Genomic DNA, 21225 nt, shown 5'->3' with positions numbered 1-21225 from the left:
AGTGTTCCAGTTGGATAATGGATACAACTTTCTGTCCCATAATACATTCTTACACAGACATATGGATGGATGCCCATCTTTCCTGCATTCTCACACTGATGGTTTATAATGAAAATTAAATGAGCCAAAGCCCCTTGCAGTGCTCCTGGACTTTCAGATAATCCTTTCATACTGAAGTTTTACACCGTCCTTACACATTTAGAACTCTGAACTTGCAAGCAATCACAGAACACTGCTCCAATTTATTAGGGTAATTTTGTTTTCTAATCTTGGTCTGAAGAGCAGCTGCAAACATTCCCAGCATAACGCTATTGTATGTTGACACATGGTGTATACCAGCATACCCCTGACTAATAAAAAGCATCATCAGAACCAGATATGGGCATAGTCTCCACTTTAAATATACTCTAATTGTGGCCAAAGTGATGTATGCAGTCTATATTGAAGCAGCACTCTTATGCTCTACTAAGTTTGAGACTCATGAATTAAAAACATGCCAAAAACCCATGGTTTGTACCTGTACCCATCAGTTGTTATAACAGGAGGAAACTATCTTGTTAAAATATTAATCAGTGTAAAAGTATTCAAAAATATATTAGGTATCTTTCTAAAGACTAATTTTCCAGCTACCGCCCACTCTTAAGAAAAGATTAAGTTCTTCCTCAAAACAGAACAAATCAACTACTGCTTCAAGCTCCTTAATACTGAAAAATATGCAAGACATACTAAAGCTACTGAACACTTTTGCATTACATTCTATTCCTACACTACCCTTTAAAAGCATTTTATCATGAAATCTAATCCAAAATAAGCATTAGCTCCCACACTTATGGTAGCGCATTATTCCCACTGAAAAGTATCTGTAAACTTAGAGCCTTGATCCTATCTTTAAGAACATGCTTAATAATGAGCCTATAAATCATAAAGACTCTTGATTACAAGATGAAAAATGTCTGTATCAGACAACCAACATGACAATTCTTGCATAAGCTGTACATTCAATCTGAGTATTTAACCACTGCCCTATCTGGACCAGGGAGAAAACAAGATTATTTCTCACTGATCATATGTTAATTTCAATGCATTTATGAATGGCTTTGTTCAACAATAAGTCAGTATTTTCAGAATGCTTAACTGCAAACACTTGAGGATGCATCCACTGTTTCAGATTCTGATGAGCTAAAAGCAGAACCCTTAAGGTTTCTGTATAAGTACTGCTTTTTAAGAATACATTAGGACAGATGGCCAGGCAGGCTTTGGTTCTGAAAGACAGCCAGGGGTTCAATATTTTAAAAAATAATATATTACAGTATAATATTAAATTACTATATTAAATAGTATAATGAATACTTAAGCATCCCATATAATATTTATAGTGTGAATAGTCACACATGGATGGATGGATGGAAGCACAATGAACTGCATTAGGCAGCACGTTTTTTATTTTGATGAAGACTAATTACTTTGAAAACTGTATAGCTTTAACATTGCTTTCATCTCCTACTGAAAACATGAAGCTATTTCAAGGGAACAGTCTGCATATATGCAAGTTTATCCCATGATTTCACCTTAAGGTGCATAGAGAAGGCACATAACATGGTTTATAGATAACTGAGAGATCAGTATGTGATGCCAAAGATACTGGTCTCTTCATCACCACGGACACATTGAATATGTTACCATGCTGTTCTCTACCTTCCTTCCTGACAGAAACAGTGCTCAAGCATACTGTAAATAGTGCCCTTGCATACTATATATTTTTGGTTATAGTATGCACTTAAAGCCCTTTCCTTCTGCTCCAAAGAAACTTAATCTGTAAATATTCTACAGCTATTACACCTCTACGCAATAAAAAACAAGTTGTGCTGAAGGACGTGTGTTTAAAACAAGACTTGTGAAACACATGTACAAGCTGCTATTGTACTACCAACAGTATGCAATCAGTCCTTGCAGATTGCTCTGGAATACCTCCCAGACTCACACAAAGTACTAAAAATGGTCTTACCTGGCAGCTTGCTAGCAGTGCTAGAGTAAAATTATTGTAGCCCAGCCTACTGGAACAAAGAAACCATTTTGTTAACAGCAGACAGCACAGAAAAAAGATCCTCAATGAACACAACTCTACTGTAGTTTTGCAGCAAGACGACTTATTTTTTCAAGGTGAGCCTTTAATGTAACTAGGGTTCATTTCACTATTTAATCTCCTCAATCCTGCCAGGAACTCTTGATCTCAACTTCACCTCACCTGGCTCACTGGTACTCAGATTGCACCTGTTAAAAAGTATACCCACAGGCAGCCAAAGCACCTATCACAGAACCATAGAATGGTTTAGGTTGGAAGGGACCTTAAAGATCATCTCATTCCAACAACCCCACTATGGGTAGGGATGCCACTCATGATCAGGCTGCTCAAAGCCTCATCAAACCTGGCCTCGAACACTTGAAGGGATCCACAATCTCTCTGGGCAAGGTGTTGCAGTGCTTCACCATCCTCTGAGTAGAGAGTTTCTTCCTAATATCCAACCTAAACCTGCCCTCTGCCAGTTTAAAGCCATTCCCCCTTCTCCTGTCAGTATCTGCCTACATAAAAACTTCCTCTCCCTCCTTTTTATAATCCCCCTCCAGGTACGGGAATGCTGCAATAGGTCTTCCTGAAGCCTTCTCATCTCCATGCTGAACAACTCCACCTCCCAACACCTGTGGCTGCCTTGATCCTGCACTACAGAAGAGCAAACAGAGAAAACATGCCCGACTTCCAAGCACAGCACATTTTGTCAGTTAACACTTCCAGCACAGTTTCTAAATCTAAATTACGTATCTTCTAAATATACAAAGCATTCACACAATTGTAATTTAGGTATTTCTTAGATGTTTAGCTTCTGCATTCCTTTGCTCTAAAATGAGCACCAGAAGTGATTTTGTAGTAGTGATGTGCCATCACTCTACAGCATAGTGAAACTGAAACCACCACCCACCATTAACACCAGTCTGACCTCCTGCCACCACATCTCACTGAACAGATTCTCAAGCCAAAAAATTCAAGACCTTTGTAATTTTAGAACTAATCACACACATGTAATTCACATTATTTTCCCTCTGAACAGCAGTGCTGCATCTTTAATTAGACAGTTTAATAGACAAAATCAAAGATAAGAAAAAAACAAAGCCATCTGATCTTTCCTACTTCAATATACTTGTCTCATTTCAGTAGCTCAGAAGTCTTACTCACTCACTCTGGAATATCTGTTATTCTCTCCCATTTTAAAATAAGACTTTGGAAATTAAATTTCTTTCTGAACAGAATTTCACTTAGAGCAATAACAGCACATTTTTCCTGAATGCCTTTGGGAGTTGTTGGGAAGCATGTATTTAAGTTAAAGGAGTTATGCCCCTATATTTGCCTATCTCCATCAATGCTGAAACTGGCGATGAACGTGTGTACATCCACCTCTGTGCAGCAAAGTTTTCCAGTCTGATTATGACCTTCTCTACATCAGAGTTTTTCCAGTTTCCGGAAAGCACTCATGGCAAAGTAAATCTTCTACTATGCAGCCTCCCAGACTGTGTAAGGTTGGCAATACACTAAGTGTTCTGGCGTTCTCAGCAAATCAGAAATTATATAGGACAATAAATTCAATTTAACCATAAAAACATTGAAATGCATGGTAGAACATATTTCTTGGCAGATATCACCCTCTACAGCTTCACCTACAGTAAAGGGCAAAAAAACCCCCCAAAAAACCACCCGAACAAAACAAAAAAATAAACCAGACATACAATTTTGTGGAAATACACTTCTTGCCACAAGTTCACACTAGTATATTGTAAGAAACAGCTGTACTGTCAAGAGATTCTAATGGTGCAACAGCATCTACTACAGGTCCTTCTCTCCCTACAGTATACTGGTTAGAAACCAATTGCTTTTCACGTAATTACACAAAGTAGCAAAATTAACGTAACAAAGGGAAAAAATCTGGGAAACTTCTGCACCTAACACCAAGGAAGCTTAGGATATACTACAAAATGGCATGATTACTACATAATGCCCTTCCAACGTCATAAAGATGTAAAAATGACCAAGTAATTTGGGTTCATTTTAATATGGGAGGTATCACAAGCACAATACATAAACTTACTGCAAATGGTACATTTCCCAGCATATAAGAAATAGAAGGAAGCTTATATTATTTAGTTGGGTTTTTTTTTAAATAGTGCTATTTATTTCAAGATAGTGCTATAAGCTTTTCCTTATAAACAGCACAATGCTCACACATTGGAGAAAACCACCTTAGACAATAGGCTTTAGCCCACATTCTTACTATGGATAAACACCTCATATTACAATCCAGTTGTGCAATATTTCCTATTTTGTATGGATAATCTGGGTATCTTACTTTTCTACTGATCTCCTAGGAAATACATCCAGCAGTGTCCTGTCAGATGATCACTTACTGTTATAGCTGACTAAACAGAGTTTAACAGGTCCAAATTAAAACTGCAGCTCTGATTTAAAGGCTTATAAACGATTACATAAGTAGCCCTACAAATATCATACAGTGTATTTTCTTACAGAAAAAAAAAAGTTTCTTGACAAATTATCTAAATGTGCAAAGCAGCAAATCCTCAAACTTTGAATATTTTATTCAGTGAAAATACAACACCAACCTTCTCCTACAAAGCGACCAGCAGAACACCACACAGAACAGCACAGGTTTACACAGTTAGGTACTTGAGGTAACATCTCACAGATCAAACAGGTCAAATTTTGTACTCCATGGTGTCATACAAAACAGTCTGAACACTCAGTTTTGCAAAATGTGTCTGAGATTTATCTTTCTCTATAATGAAAATCCAAAATAATAGTCTGCACATCAGACATTTGTATATGACTTCTGTCTACTCCTAAGTGGGATTAATCTTCATTTTTTTCCCCATTAGGAATACGAGAAAGAAGCATAACAAAAAAACATGGAGCTGCTTCTTCCATGCCAACCTATTCGGTGACATGCAAAATTCTGTCATTTTGGCTAAAAAAGTGTCACTACTTTCTAAACTATGATTTCTTATGCAGCTAGAAGAGTTCAAGATACATGGATTTAGAGCACTTTTGCAGCCATTTTAGTAAAAGCTCCATCAATTCCATGCCATCTATTTCACTTTTTGCACTTGAAGTAGGTGAACTCATTAAAGGAGATTTGTCGCTGACAGCCACTTTCATACCTTTTCTTTTGGCTAATAGCGGCTCAGATTTTGACATGAACTGTTAGAAAACTGGATAAAGCAAAGCACCAGAGCTCAAAAAAAATTACTTCTCTACCCCATCAAATCACAGGTTTCACCACAAAACTGTTCCAACTGACACTCATGTACTGTAAATGTGCAGTTCTCTCATGAAGGAAGGCAGTCAAGCAAAAGTACAGCTAAATTCTTCCATTCTATTAATAGAAACGTTGGAAATGCCTGCCTAATTTAGCTTTTACTTCCTTCTTCAATTTAGACTAACATCTCCCATGAGATATTTGGAGCTCTCTGACCAAACAAAACTCACTCTGGCTCATCCAAGTACATCTTTAATGCACGTTTGAATAGCACCTTTACAAAATGGCACAACAAAACCATCCCTCACGGCCCACATCAGAGCTGCTCAGAGTAATAATTTTAAAATATACTGTGATAGAGGTTAGGATGGAGCAGAAATGATATTTATTTAACATGGAGAGAGAAAATGAAGCTGAATTTTTCCAGCATCATGCACTAACCCTTACTGATTCTCAACAGCTACAGTCAAGGATCTTACAAAGGAGAACCCATCCTCTTACAGCAAGACTGTTATGTCTGAGTTTCATAAATCCAGATCAGCTCTTTCCTTTGTCCCCCAGTTTTAGAGACTGTTCCTGAGCACTTCATAAGTTATCAGGTTTCAAAGTTTCAGAGCAAACTTGGAGTTCAAACTCCTAAGTTTGAAACTGGATGGGTAAGGGAAACTATACACAGAAAGAACTTCTCAGTATCCACAGCTTTCAGACAGGAATTTCTCTATTTACCATGCACAAAGACATGTCCCTATCACAAACAGCCTCTAAGATAAACTAAAGCCAAGAGCAGAAGTAAATAACATCTGCCTTTTGGTCTTCAGTAAAAAGAAAAAATACCTTCAGTCAGACTATATCCTTAAAATAAAACTGTTTCAGAATAAAAGCTCGAAAAAGACAAAAAATAGTTATTTAATTTGCTTCAAAGTAAGGTTTGTTCACTGCTTAAAACTTCAGGGAGCTATAAAGAATATGAAGCTGTAGTAAAACTAGGTGTTAAGACATCTTGTCAGCCCTACTATATACCAAGACCACATTCCTATCCGCTAAGACTCCTCATTACAGTTTAAAATAAGGACAAAAACACCTCCTCCAACACACTGTATTTTACTTACAGATCATTTAAGATGAAGAAAGTCTCCTCAAAAACTGTGTGTAAACAAAAAGCAAATAAAAAAAAAACCCCACAACAAAACAAAAGAAAATCAGCCCCTGGAAATGCATTAGTTTCAAATTCATAACAATGAAATCCCAAGCATCAGAGGTTAAACTAACTGTGCTGTTCCCTAGTATTTGAGAACTAACACAAAAGGTTCTTTGGATTTCTATCCACTTGCACACCAAATTCAACACTGAAACAAACTTCACGTATGCCAGATTTTTAATGCAGAGTAACCTACTCAGAAATTGACTTATGTTTGAGCTTTAATTACATTTGACAGGCTAAATGATTGCGGCAAAGCATTTCAGCTGAACAGGTCTGGAAGACAATTTGGGCTAGCTCCTTATTAACTATCAAGAACCTAAAAATAGAAGTCTGTATCCAGACCACTGTTTTCCTCAAAGCCCAACACAGTGTTCTAGTCCCTGTGCGTCACAGTTTACAGGTAGGAGTTGTGCATCCTGAGCTTTTCCATTCAACATCTAATCAAATGTGGCAACTTACAATGTATCACATATCCTTATCATAAATAACTACAGCCCATGATGCAAAGGTGGTCATATTTGGTTTCCACTGATTCTTCTTTCATTCATACAATTAACATCCACTTCATGTGTATTTTTGATACTCTAAATTTTATTCTGCAATGCTACACTGTGACACTCATGGCTGAAATGCAAGCACTCTGGGGAGAAATAACCCCTAATGAATTTAAGATAAGTTATTAGCATATAAAAGAAAAACTGATTTAAAGGATAATAAATTCAAATTCAGTCATTTTAATAAAAATAATCTAATGAGAACATATCAATGAAAGCAGTGACATGGACTGTCATCCTGAGAATTAATTAAAAATTAAAATCTACCTAAGGATTTCAGTATATTTCTAAAGAGTAAACAAACTTGGATTGTGAAGAGAAAAAAGAACACAAGTATATTGTTCAAAACCACATTTTTCTTGTTTACCTGCAACTATGATTTGAACAGTGCTAGTTGTGGTTCATGATGAATAAAGAGCAATTGCAAGTAAATTAACTGAATTTCACCCTTAAAACTTACAAAGTGATGTAACCACTTACGTAAATATTAAACTTAAGTGCCCCTTTTAAGACAGAAGAAAAGAATGAAGGCATTTCATGAGTAAGCAGGACTTAACGAAGCCAGTTTTGAATCAATCCAGAAATGAAAAACTGCTTTGTGAACTACAGCTGTATATATGTATGTAGCTGCAATATGTAATCAATTAGATATTCCTAACAGACTGATTTTTAATGAAAGTTATTTTTAACTTCTTCATAACAGTATACATGCTGAATTATGAACACCAGTGGTTTTTGGCAAATAGAAAAAGGGACAGAATTAGACCAAATCAAATTACACCATTCTCTGTATGGAGGCTTAACCATCACAATAGTTTAAATAACTTTCAACACTTCACATAAAAAATAAGTTCAGATCTAGAATACACAGAATTATGGATCAGAAAAAGTCAAAGTTTGAAATACGTTGCAATGATGGCTGAAACTATTATGGTCACGTTGGGCAGGGAGAGAGGGAAAGGGGATAAATCAAATTCAAGTGTGACCCCATTTCCAACTAAATATTGACCCATTTGTCAGCAAGAGCAGAGCCAAATAAACCCAGTGCAACTGCAAACAAATGTAGGTGAAATGACCATGTGATTTCTGAACACATGGGAAGAGAGGGACACGCTACTTAACTAAACCCAATACAAAAAGCACACATTTGAACAGCAGAAGACAGGTACAGAAACATTGCCATGTCATTTTACAGCTCAGTATCCACCCCAGAAGAAACTAAACACTACCAACAGCAAAACAAGTTATAAGCAACCCTTAAGAATGCCAAGGAACATGGTGATTTCTACTTTTTCATTGTCAAGACATTCAACCTTCTCATCTGGCAGACAGAGTAGCAAGTCACAGACAACCAGAATTCCTCTGAGTGGATTTACAGACAGATTAAAGGCAAATATTTTTTTTTTATTAAAAACAAGTATTTAAAACACATTTACTTCTGTTTGTAGCCTGAGTTTAGTTTAAAACTTTATATGATACCAACTCCAGGTCTGGAAATCCAGTTTACTATTGTAACTTCAGAAACTTATGCTGTGCAAATGAATCCCACTGGGTTGGTTTGGGTTTGTTGGGGTTTAGGGGTTTTTTGAGCAGAAGTAATTAAGGAATGATATGAACCTCATTATAATCTTTTTTCAAATGGATAAAAGAATACCCTTTTTACAACTTATTAATACGGAAAACTTTTTTTATACACTAAATATTTTACTAGGAAATAGTTTTATTAAGGATTCACAATTTGTGCTTTAAAGCATATTAGCTATTAAAAAATCGACAAAGGTTACAAACAATAGAGAAACTTTGTTGATGTCGTAACACACAGCCAAGCAAGTGGAATAGCTGAGCTACAAGCTACTGCAAGTACCATATTTAGAGTAAATATGTGAAATAGCAGGAGCAGTTTCAACCCGTGCAAACTTCTCACTTCCCACATCAGCAAAAAAACCACTCCTCCCAGAACGGCCCTGTTGCTACAGCACACGGATGTTGTGACTGAAGGACTTGCTTGGGAGGAAGCAATAAAGGACACTAAGTGAAGACTTCAAAAGTGTTTTTCAGGAGAAAAGGAAAAAGGGGTTGATGTCAAGAACTCGTCCTCAGTCAGTTACCATAGGTCTGAATGAAATTATGTAGGAGAGCTCAGAATGAATACAAAACTTGCATTTTGGGGTTTCTTTCTTTATTTTATTTTATTTCAGACTACTTATGACATGAACTAGAATCTCTGGATTTCCCTTTATGCCACCACTGTTCACTGCAGTAAATTCCCTTAGGCTTCATTCTATGAATTACCACGCCCAAGTTAAATTTTGGTGTAGATCTTGTTATTTTACACATTCTGTTTGGAGGTAAAACTTATAAAAGCTTAGTTTATCCTTTTATAATATTGCAAATTATCCAGATAAGCATTACTTTAACAAAGCTCCTTAAGCAAAACAGCGCAGGAGATGTTTAGTCACAATCAGAAAATCCAGTGCATTTGCTAAATCTGCATGAAATGCTTAACTTCATTAAGTTATTCTCACATAGTTAAATACAGCTTAGTTCCCTAATTTCTCAAATCCCTACACCCGATTTGTCATATATTACTCATAACTTGGATTTACCGTTAGCCGACTTGAGAGCGCCGCACATTAGCTCCGAACTTACTAATACTATTCTTACATTTAAAAACTACCAGCTAATTAAGAAAGCTCTGATATAAACCTAGGGGTAAAATACAACCTACAACAGCATTTCTTCTTCCTCTGAGTTTAAAAGGATACAGAGTTACTAAAAGTAACCCTGCTCCTTCATGATCTTAATTCATAATAGAGAGAACTGCTACAAGAGCAAGGAAAACATCAAACCCAACAATTTTATACAACAAAAGCTTCTTTCCACTTGATTGCATATTTTTTTGCCAATTACTTCCTGGTTACTTCTAATTGGGTGCATACATAATCAGTGATAAAATCTCTCTCCCACCTAAATCTTTGCAAGGTAACATTAAGCTTCAAATTCCAACTACTTCCAGAGCTAAGATCTCAACCAGTAGGAAATTTAAATGATTAAATTCACATACTCATGGACAAAAACAAAACAAAACAAAACAAAAAACCAACAAAAAAAACAACCAACCAAACAAACAAAAAAACCACAAAAAACCCAAAAACAAACAAACAAAAACCCAACAAAAACAAAAACATCACACTAAAACCCCCCCAAAAACCCCAGTTTTTCAACACAAAGCAAAGTTTGCAGAAAAGAGTTTGCTAAAATACTCAAAAGTAAGAACATGTACTTGATATTATTGCTTTAAACTTGTAATACAAACTATCTGGAAATGTTTAGTAATTGTTCCACTACAGGACTTCAAGATTTCATAAACAAGTCATTTACAATACTTACCTGATTTCTTCTAACATGCTGGAGGAACAGATACTTAACAGTTTACAGAAAATAAGAGTGCACATATCCTACCAGTAGTAAACCAGTGCACTATTTTTAAAGTATTAATTAATGTTTGAGATGTTTAGACTGAAAATATTTAAAGGTATTCAGAAATTTAAATTTAAGAAGGCTGTTTAAAAAATTAAGCTTTCAAATACAAAAGGTGTCTCTACTTCAGAAAACACGTTTCATTTTCCAGGGGGAACAAGTGAACTTTCCCAGAATTCTACTATCGTCGACAGATTATGTACTTCACATAAGGCAATATACACAAAGCAAAAACTGGAAGCTTTAAATTCCATGTTGGATAAGTCATCTCTTTTGTATTATGATGCAAACTAGCGTTACTTTGTGAGCCAAGTCATTAGGAACAACTTAAAACTTTCACATCTACAAATCAAAAACTGATTTTAGGATTAGAAACTGAAGACTCAAATAGATCATTAGGTCACAGGCTGAACTGCAGAAGAATGCCTCTCCCAGGCATCACTTTTAGAAGAGATGACTGCACCACTTAAAAAAAAAAAAAAAAAAGTATAAAAATAAATGAAGAAAGAACACCCCACCACTAGAGCTACAGCCCAAAGTTACATGACACCTGAATAGTCACAGCTTATGGGAAATAATGGCAGTATGGAGATTCACAGTAAGCTGATTGCAGGTGTCCTACAGCTTCTCCTCCTTAGCTCCTGCCTCTTACTTCATCCAAAGTAGAATATTGCTTCAGGCTAAGTAAAATAAAACAACAGCTGCACAACTAAATGGCTATTCTTTCTGCAAATGAGCAGCTGTGGTAGAAAATTGGCCCTCTGGCAGAGTAGAAGAGTATGATAGTGCTCATACTCTACTAAAAGGCACAAACAAATATTCCAAAGGAATCCTAATAAAAAGAAAGAAAAAAGTTGGCTAAAGAATGATGAAGGAATCACAGAAGAACTCAGAAAGAAAAATGAATACTTCAAAAGAAAGTTGTAATAATGCAATTATCTGTATTTGAAATAATTACAGTTAAACAGAACATTTCTAAGCAAAAATAACAACGGGCTGCCTCCAGAAATTTAAAGTCAACTATAAAATGGGAAGCAAAGCCACTTGAAACTTCAGGTAATTCTGCCAAAACCAGAGACAAAATATGAATTTCTTGAAGTACTACAGCACCATAAAAGTACAGCACCATAAAAGGAACATGGGTAATCTGTTTCTACTGGAGAACACAGAAGTATCCACACATATCAGGAGTTAATTCACCACATCACTGAAACAAATCAGTTACACTTCTGCATGTAAAGGCAAGAAAACACTCAAGAGGCTGGTTTTCTCAGCTTTTTTACAAATCTCTTGGGTGATACAAGGAAAAGCAATGATCCTTATCCCTCAGTTTTACAAGTTACCCTCTTCATACCGTCCCATTCTGAAACAGAAGTTGTCCCGAGCACAGAAATGAAGCAAATCTTTAGATGGACTTTTATCTGTGCTAGTAAATAGCCTCTAGACATAGTCAAAACAGCTGACACTAGGGACTTGGGAAATAAGTTCCCAACAAGCTCCCTTAAGTTTACTTTCACTTACACAGTTTCTCACAGACATCTATCCAACACAGGGTAGGGTTCTGCTTTACTGTCTTCCTTAAAAATACACATTTTCCTTCACAATAAGAAGTCAAGGGAAGTTACACTCGGGCATAATTAGAGAGATTTCCTGTTAAGAATGGATAATTACAGCATCACAACTTCCTTCCAAGCTATCCATCCACATTCTCCTCTAAAGAGCAATACTCCATTAGCTACCAGCAGATAGGGTCACTATGCCGTACTCAATCAAGAACCCAACCCCAAGCGTGTATCACAACAAAGCTGTTTTAAGTACACCCCACAAAATGCTCATGCACACGAACACTTTTATGCTGCTCAGCTATCACTGCTACAGCAGTTTCACTGAACCAACCCAGTGAAATCTATCTGGCATTACCTAGGTATCTTCATGTATTCCTAATATTAATTATCCACCACACACAAGAACACATCCCCATAATAATCATGTAAAAAAAGGAGTGAAACTTGGCAACAAGTTTTCCAGCACCATTTATATTCAAACAAACTAAAGCCCTTGTTCTTAGCATCACTATACAGCACTCAACACGGCAACAAAAAGCCAACTTGAAAGAAAGGGTTGTATAAATCTCAGCATGCAAGTTAAACCCACAAACCAGTTTAGAGCTCTCACTGCTCAGAGAGGTGTGAAAACTAGGACAAAGTCCTAGTGAAACTGGGTTTTCCGTAAAAGAGATTTCATGAACTATGCTTTCAGGGTTCCAAGACTATTAAAACAATCAGATTTCTGTAAAACAAGGAATCCATCATTACAAAAGCAGCACCTAGATTACCAAACAGCATCCTTATCCCGGCCGAAGGACTGGACTTTCAAAATAGGACAAAAAAAAATACATTGTGAGTTCAAGTATACAACCTCAAGATGATGTTTTTACCTATCATAAGTCAACTTGTAAATTAAAATTCTTTCTCCATCAAACCAAACAAGCAACTAAGCTTTGTAATGGGAGAGGAAGAGAACTCTTTGAAGTAATTATATTTTAACCATTACTGGCTAAGAAAAGAATGCCTTTTTACCTTGGTTGATTATTATGATAACTGTCACTGAGGGAAATACAGAGGGAATATACGAACCTATGATAGGAAGCACTTCAGTTTCGGATCTCCATACACAGTCAGGAGCAAGATAAATAAGGATAGGAATAATCACGTGCATGAGTACCTCTGCTGGCTTTCCTCTCATTTATATGAGTTAACATGAGGCTGAGCTACTTAAATGCATTCATGACAGCCCAAGCTTAATGAAGAAAGAATTTCAGTAACAGGACAGTCAGAGATCTTGAGATCTGTACAAGAAATAAAAAGACCATGTAAACAATAAGCTATCATGGTCACAGAGAATGCTACGGAACTAAGACATCATTACAGGACAGTATAGGAAAACTCAGCTTATCCACTCACACAGGACACATGGAGGTAAGTTTTAACTGTATTGTCACAATAAACAGTAATCAGAAAAATATTTAAGCAACATGCTGCCTATGAAGACTGGTGTATTAATTGTCATTCACAGTGAGACATCAGTTCATAGGACTCACCTGGGTAAACTGTTTGTTGTAAAAGTGAGATATGTACAAATAATTCAGAGGTGGGGCTTGAGTCACAGCCTGGGCAAAAAATATTTATTTTTAAACATATAACCATAAAGGGTATGAAAAAAGAAAATGTTCAAAATACAAGACCATGTGTCATTTCCTGATGCCAGGAACAGAGACTCCTAACAAACATATTAGGGGAAGCATATAAAACTTATCTACTCATGATCTATTTTAACTGCTAAAAAAAAGACTAGTAGTGAAACGAATTTTAAAAAAAAGTTTGCCTTGCTCTGATAAAAGAATTCTCAGAGAGAGGCAGAAATTAGAACTTGTGAATATCTAGAGTAGAAAAAGGAGACACAGAAACGGTTTTCTCATCCAGCAACTACCAGACAGCTTTCTAAGGAAGTCTAAGCATCCCTCTGCAGCAGCAGCCTGGAGATCTCAATTAGGATGACCCTTAGTAGCCCTGCTCAGAACACCACCCTCTTACACACACCCCCGCCCCAATCTGCAGAGCAGTTTTCTGGCCAGATTGTTCTTTTTCATAAAGCTTATGGCATGAAATAATTCAGCTCCTAAACTCCTTATTACTGAAATTGTACTTTTAGCACTATCACAGGCTAAACCTGACAAAGTTTGTTTTCCAGAAAGCCTCACTTCTGCTGTGTGAAATCCAGTAACATCACAATTTCATACATAAACCATATGACAAGGTGTTTTCTCCACCTCAGAGTAAGTTCTTTGTGCCCAAAGATTTCCTCAGTGTTCTAACACCCCTGGCTGACCAAAAATAACGAAGTCACTCAGTTACTACCATCTTCAGGCAAGAGATTAAATGGATGAGGGAATACCAGAACTAAACAGAGGCAGCTGTTCTGGAGCTACCCTAAAAAATTGATCACATCCCTCTCTGGTACTTGCAGAACAAGCACTTCTTAAACCTTTAATACAGATACATTTAAGTAGAAAGAAGAAAGAACTACAGCACAATTAATCCTAGTACTGTCATCTGGTCTTGTCATTTGGATACAGAGCGATTCAGAAGGCACAAATTCAAGATGCATGAAGACTCAACCTTCTCCTCACAGATGTGGGTGGGAGGAAAGGAGAAAGCACACATATAGAAGGCATAGACACACATCTCTATCTGGTATCTTTCGTTATATATTGGAGAAAGTGAAGGGTGGGGGGGTTGTCCTTAAAAGGCCTAGAATAAACAGATGCAAGATAATCAGGTATTCAAGCCAAGAACTTCCTCAGTCCTATGACCTTACAGCTTAGTGGAAGATACACTAATGTGAACTTTAATGCTTATCATTCTCTTCGTAATCACCTGGTTGGATCAGAGTTGATAGGAAACCTTTTAGGCCTTCCCACCTTCAATCTATTTTTTATACCAGCTGAAAAATGGCCCATCCCTGTATGGAATGTTAATTTCAGGTACTGAAGTTCTACAGAAGTACTCTTAGATCTATCTTCCCAAGTGAATGAGACAGACTAGAAAGAAGAACTAGAAGAACATCCTTACTAGGAGAGATCTGCCCCTCAAGCACTCATTCCACATATTTTCCTACATGGAAGAGTTACATGATTGATAGAGAATGTTTGGGGTTTTTTTCCTAGTAGACTACCTGGAAAAGAATTAAGATCACTGATCAGCTATTCCTTCCTGAAACTCCTGCACCTCCTCTTGAGAATGGGGGAGTGCTGCCCCTAGCAAGACACAAATAAGATCAATTAGTAAGCAAATTGCAGCCCACTCCTCTGCGTGGCCTCTGTGGTTCTCGCTTCCCAAGAAAGGCGTATGGGGAACTCCTGTCCTTCAGAAGCTCACACTGTCCAGGGCCCTGTGCGTAGGGGAAGATCCAGCAAGGCCCCTTACTGAGAGCAGATACACTGAGCAGCCTCTCCCGAGCTCTCCATCGCCACGTCCCCGATCCTACCCCCCCGCGCTCCGGGAAAGCCCGATGCTGGAATACAGAGCTCCTCCGCCTCAGCAGGCTCCCCGTCCCCACGAGGCCGGTGGGAAGGGCGGCAGCCCCACAGCGGGACCCCGGGACAGGCCGGACAGCCCCGCTCCTCGGCGGAGAAAGCCCCCGGGCCGCCGCCCCCGCCCGGTACTCACAGTCCAGGTGCTTCTTCTTGGGGCCCATGACCTCGTGGGTCGTGGCCTTGCATACGGTCTTGGAGACGGCCGAGCCGGTCACGCTGTGCTGCGCCGCCGTGATGCGGTCGGTGAGGCTTTGGCCGGACATGGCGGGTTCGCTGGCGGCGCTGGAACCGAGCGCGGCTCCGCTCCCTCCTCAGGGGCCGGGACGGGAGGAGTCGCCGGAGGGATGGAGCTGCGCGGGCTCCTCACCCCGCCGTGCCGCAGGCGGCCCCCGCTCCGCCCTCAGGGACGGACCTGTCACCCGAGCAGGGACCCCTCCTCCTCCTCCTCCTCCTCCTCCCGCCCCCCTCCCCCGGCCGCCGTCCCCTCCCCCTGCGCGCCCGCCCGGCCGGGGACAGGGACACGCACTGGGCGCCGCAGGAAAATGGCGGCGGCCGAGCTCCTCCTCGGGCCTGGCCGGGCCTCTCCCGCCTCACGTGACCACCCGGCGCCCCGCCCCGCGACACGCGCCGCCCCCCCAGCGCTGAGGGGCGCGGGGGGGCGGGATCCCCTCCCAGGGCGGGAACCCTGGCTGTGGCATCCCTCCCGATGGCATCCCCTCCTCCGGGCATCCCCTTCCCTTGGGCGGCACCCCCTGCCCTGGGGCACGCTCCCCTGGGGAGGGTCGGTGGGCCCCTGTTTGGATTCAGCGCAGGATAAAGTTTTCGTGGAGCGAGTCTGTGTGTGTGTGTGTGTGTGTGTGTGTGTGTGTGAGGGGGGGTGTTCCACCTCTGAGAGAAGTAATTTCGTATTTCTCAGCCTTGAAGGTTTTTGTGGAAACTCCTTTCGGTGTCACCTTAGGCAAGGAAAAGCGTAAAGGGAAAAAAAAAAATCCGTTCTCAGGCAGCAAATGGTCCAGAGCCGTCTGGTTGCTGCGATCGGGCTTCTGTTCAGAGTTATTTTTATTTGAAAGCTCACCAGAAATGTCTTGAATGTATATCACGGCCAGCATAAAAACATTGGTGGTTCTCAGGTCTTTCATGATTAGCCTCCCACTGTTCTGCTATTCTACTAATACTTCTCAGGGCTCTTGAACTTAGTCAGTGGTTCTCTCCTTGGCAACCAGGGATTTTGTATGAAGTTACTTGGTTTCTGTTCATAAAAGTGAGCTAGTTGTTCCTTCAGGTGCATTCTCCAAGCCTGGTACCTACATATGTAAACCTGGTTATCTATATCCCAGTGGTGGACAGCGAGGAGCAGCTACCTGGAGTCCTCACCTTCTATGGTGCATTGCCCAAGTGCTGTCCCAGCCTCCCTCCTATCTGCAACTTCCATTACTCCTTACAGCAGGGCTCTTCTCCATCCCAAACACGCTGCAGCGAATAATACAGCAAAACCGCAGGATTCCAGCAGACAAAAGTTCTTCCTCTCCCAGAAGGGCTTCCTGAGGAGTTGTCTTGTAACTGTCCCTCATCCATGAAGCCAATGAAATATTTATTAGGCAACTTAAAGAGCAGCAGTATACAAATGATACTCAGCTCTGTCTGCTTGACTGGATGTATAAGTAGAATTATCTGTTTATAATGCATAAGGAAAATTGGTGTCAGAGGGAGGACATCTGGCAAAAACTGAACCCAAACAATGCCACTGGGGTGTGTATGTGTGTGTGTGCGCGTAAAGAGGGCTTGCACATGTAGAACCTGCTTCCTTCGTATTGCCAAGCTCTTTGAAAATACTGTTGTATTTGTATTTCTTGGCTCTTTCTGAACTACTTTTGGAGTCCCAAGTATCCATGCTAGGGAAATAAATCACTGACATATGCAGCAGCAGACTCTGACAGAAGACAGCTTTAGCATAAAGCTGCCCACCATGAGAACAGAAGGGCTGCTATAGGCTACTGATACAGCAACACACATTGCTGTGATCATCTTTTTATATTATTTCTAGATTACACGGTAAATCAGAGATATAAACAATTTTGACACTGCTGCTATTTTTTTATGCCTACTTCAGCTAGGAGCTGGATTTCAACACTCCAAGTTGCTGTTTGGAGAAATTCCATGGAATTGGCCTAAGTAAATTAGGCTCCATCAGTTCTTCTCTGATGATACCCATTTTTTTTTCTCTAGGAACAGTGAAACTATCCAAACAGAGGAAGCTTGGGACTCAGGAGTTACTGAGACCAGATTTGGACAAAATATTTCATTCCTATGGGAACAAAAAGTGACCTTGGTCTTAGAGGTCCAAACCAAAAATAAATTTTGCCTTTTTTTACAGCCCCTCATGTACACAGAAACCTCGCAGTTTTACTCCACAGTTAAAAATTCTGTTTGTTATGTTTGTTCATAAGCAGAAATGGGAGATAGGAGTTATGGGAAAATATATTTTGGTAATTTTTGCTTTTTAATTGCTTGGGAGCCACTAGATACCATTACAGTGAGGAGCTTTAAGCTCTGTGATAGATAATATCTGAGCACCTCCCAAAGATTTGGAAATTGAAATCAAAATATTATCTCTTTTCCTTTCCAACCTGAAGAAAACAAGTTTGATTAGTTTATAACTCATTTGTTTTTGTTTGTGTGCCTGGGTGTGCTCGGGAATGAAAGGAGAAGGGAGTACATATCTGAAGAGAAACTAAGGCAGATAGGAGTCCTATATTTACTGAAGCAGCAAACTTAAACAACATTCTTTTCTCCTGTGAAAAGTTCTTCCATAATCTGGATCCAGCGCTTGTGAAAATGCTGTATCTTGCGTTCACAAGCTCCCCAAAATTGTCAGTATTTCACTGTCATCCAGCTATCCTGGAAGGACAAACAAGCTGACAGGGATGTTTCTTCCCATGTGTATTGTGCAGTGCTGAAAACTCTGCATCAGCATGACCTCTGTAATTTATTATGTATATAATTTTCTTGCCATACTGTCATTTCTACTCGGTGAGGTGCCTGCCACACTGTAATGCCTGCAATCTGCCTGGGTGCTTTGGTGTTCCCAGTGCTGCTGGCATCCATGCCCTTCCTCCACACTTCATACTATTGCATGCAATTAGGAGACGTGGGTTGGGGCACTATTAATCAGAACCGGCTTCCGATTTAAAACAGGTGTTTGGGCTGAATTTCAGGCCTATTTGAAATCAGCCCTTCTGAGGCACAAAGCCAGTGAGAGACAGAAAGCTGAGCACATGCTGATAAACTGTCACAGGCTCATTACCAAGGATTTGAGGGCATATGTGCAAACAGCAACACCACCACAAAAACCCAGCAACCATAATCTGGGAAGTGAACAGGGCCAGGGAAGAGAAGCTGCAGAGAGGGAACAGGTTTGAAGTAGGGCTGGATGACTCAAGAGCATGGTGAGAGTGATGGGGCAAGAAGGGAAAGCAGGAGCAGAGAAGCCACCTGCATAAGGTTGGGAAACAGTCTATCAGTGTTGTATAAATGATTTGGAAACACATTACAATCCAGATGTTTCACATGACCCATTTCAAGGATCACTGTAGTTTCATTTACTCTTAAGGGCCATAGTATTTTCCCCAACTTTTCAGGAAAGGTGAATTTGATGTCAGCCCCAGGAAGTTAGCATCTGTTTGAGTTAGAGACATAAAATATAGACCAAGACAGCAGGAAATAGAAAACACCAGGTTCCCAAATGTAGCTCTCTATGACATCTGCCCGTGTCCACGGCCACTGAATGGTCCATTTTTTCATGCATCTCTGGCCATGTAGAACTCCAGAGCAGCTGCATGGCTAGAACCAGGCCACTCACTGACCAATAGGCAGTAATCTAGGGCTAGTGATGAACTTTTGAGTAGCCTAAATTTGCCCAGCCTAGTAGAAATCTGTCCATTTAACTCCAGTGTAATAATTTACCCAAAGTTGCTTTTCTGTGACTATAGTAGGAATTCAATATAATTTGCATCACCATAGCAACTTCATCAAATAATTTTATGGACAATAGAGAATTTTTTCCAGTAACACTTCTAAGAAGATAAACAAGAAGAAACTGGGACATAGAAAAGTTGCAGTTAAAGTAGCACTTGCTAGCGGCACAGTGAAATGAAGCAGCCCAGGCGCATGCGAGCGGAGGTACTCAAAGTGGCCAGATTGCATGGGTGGGGGAAAAGGAGGCAAAATGATTATTGAGGACTGTTGGAATATTGCAAAATAATCAAAAAGCACAATGGAGTTAGGATACGTTTTAATTGATACCCCTTTTCACTATTCCAGATGAGCTTGTTCACAGGTTTTCCTTTTGCTCGTCGTGTATCCAGTTTGTATGAAATGATGTTTCTGATCCTTCAAACACTTACTACTGGTCTCCTTCCTTTCCCAGTGATCATTATTCCATGTTCATTCCCGTTTCAAATACGTCACCCTCTTCCATCTAAATATCCACCTTGAGCCTATGCAGAATTTTCCCGCTGAAACAGGAACATTCAGCTATTGCTCTTCAGTCCTCTTATATCACCCACTTTTCTTCAAGCTTCTCACTGTCCTCACATCTAGTCGAAATCTTGTTCTTGCAGATAAAGCCAACTTCCTCAAGTCCATGGTGAATCAGAGATCTCTTTCCTAATTCTCTTCCCTCTTTCTGGAAATAATGACAGCTTTCATGTTTCCTTCGTTCCTTTCACATTTCCTCTTTTGTAATGCCAATATCCAACATCCTTCCTCATATGCACTATTCTGAGCTCTGCAGCTTGTGTCACCTTGTCATGCAGCTCCAGTCATCTAGTAGTCAGTGTCTCCTTTGGTGTTCCGTTCCCCAAAAGGAAGTTGATTTTGTCAAGGAATAAAGCAGCTGCCCAAGAGCTAATGTAATTTTGACATGAGAAAAGCATGTAGGAAGGGAGAAAAATGAGTCAGTACCATTTCACAGGAGGGGAACAATCAGAACTAATTTACTGCTTTCATTTAGGAGCAGGATATCTGGGTAGGAGCTCCCATGCCATATGAGAGTATCTAAGTGGATATGGAAAACAAATATGATGCTTCTGAATTAATTTGTGTGTTATAACACCTTTCTCCTTGGCCTGACATGAGACTTGCACCTTGCAAAATCGATGGTGTCATTAGCACTATAAGAGAATTTTTACCTGACTGACAAATGCATGCAACAAATGTCTTCCAATGTGAGAGGAAGGAAACAAGCTCCCTTACATTTTGTTCACACTTCCCAGTGGAACTGTCACACACTGACACCTCTGAAGAGTGAGAGGCCTGCTGTCCCCCGTCTCTTCATTGCACTGCCCATCAGCAAGAATACCTAATGCACTCCTGCTGCTCTTTCATGCCGTGTATTTTTACGCATCCTTTTTTGGCAGTGGGCACTCTCACAGCAACTTGCTCCAGATACTGCACAAGGAAAATCAAACCTTACAACATAGCTTTGCCAGCACGATAACTGCACCCATACACTTCCATAAATTTCTGGAGACTGTGTATCATACAGAGAAAAAAAAGTGGCCCTGTCCCAGCTAGTGA

At 39.7% G+C, this 21225-nt stretch overlaps 1 protein-coding gene across 9 annotated transcripts in view; it reads right to left on the bottom strand.

Annotated features, from left to right (window-relative positions):
• Positions 1–16132, bottom strand: part of PICALM (phosphatidylinositol binding clathrin assembly protein) — a 67139-nt gene extending 51007 nt beyond the window's left edge. For 3 of the 9 annotated variants that reach the window (XR_003572935.1, XM_027899169.1, XM_027899170.1), the window contains exon 1: positions 15782–16132. Coding sequence is in view for 8 of the 9 variants with exons in the window: in XM_027899169.1 (XP_027754970.1) it covers positions 15782–15911 (130 nt within the window). In the remaining variant the exon portion in view is untranslated. The remainder of the gene's footprint in view (positions 1–15781) is intronic. The other 6 variants (XM_027899172.1, XM_027899173.1, XM_027899174.1 and 3 more) reach the window with 3 other exon arrangements.
• Between the last annotated feature and the right edge of the window lie 5093 nt (positions 16133–21225).

Source organism: Empidonax traillii, unplaced genomic scaffold (assembly GCF_003031625.1).
Source record: "Empidonax traillii isolate 1590-97213 ecotype Southwest subspecies unplaced genomic scaffold, ASM303162v1 scaffold649:size547179, whole genome shotgun sequence".
Lineage (NCBI taxonomy): Eukaryota > Metazoa > Chordata > Aves > Passeriformes > Tyrannidae > Empidonax > Empidonax traillii.
This window is presented reverse-complemented; position numbering and strand designations above follow the sequence as displayed.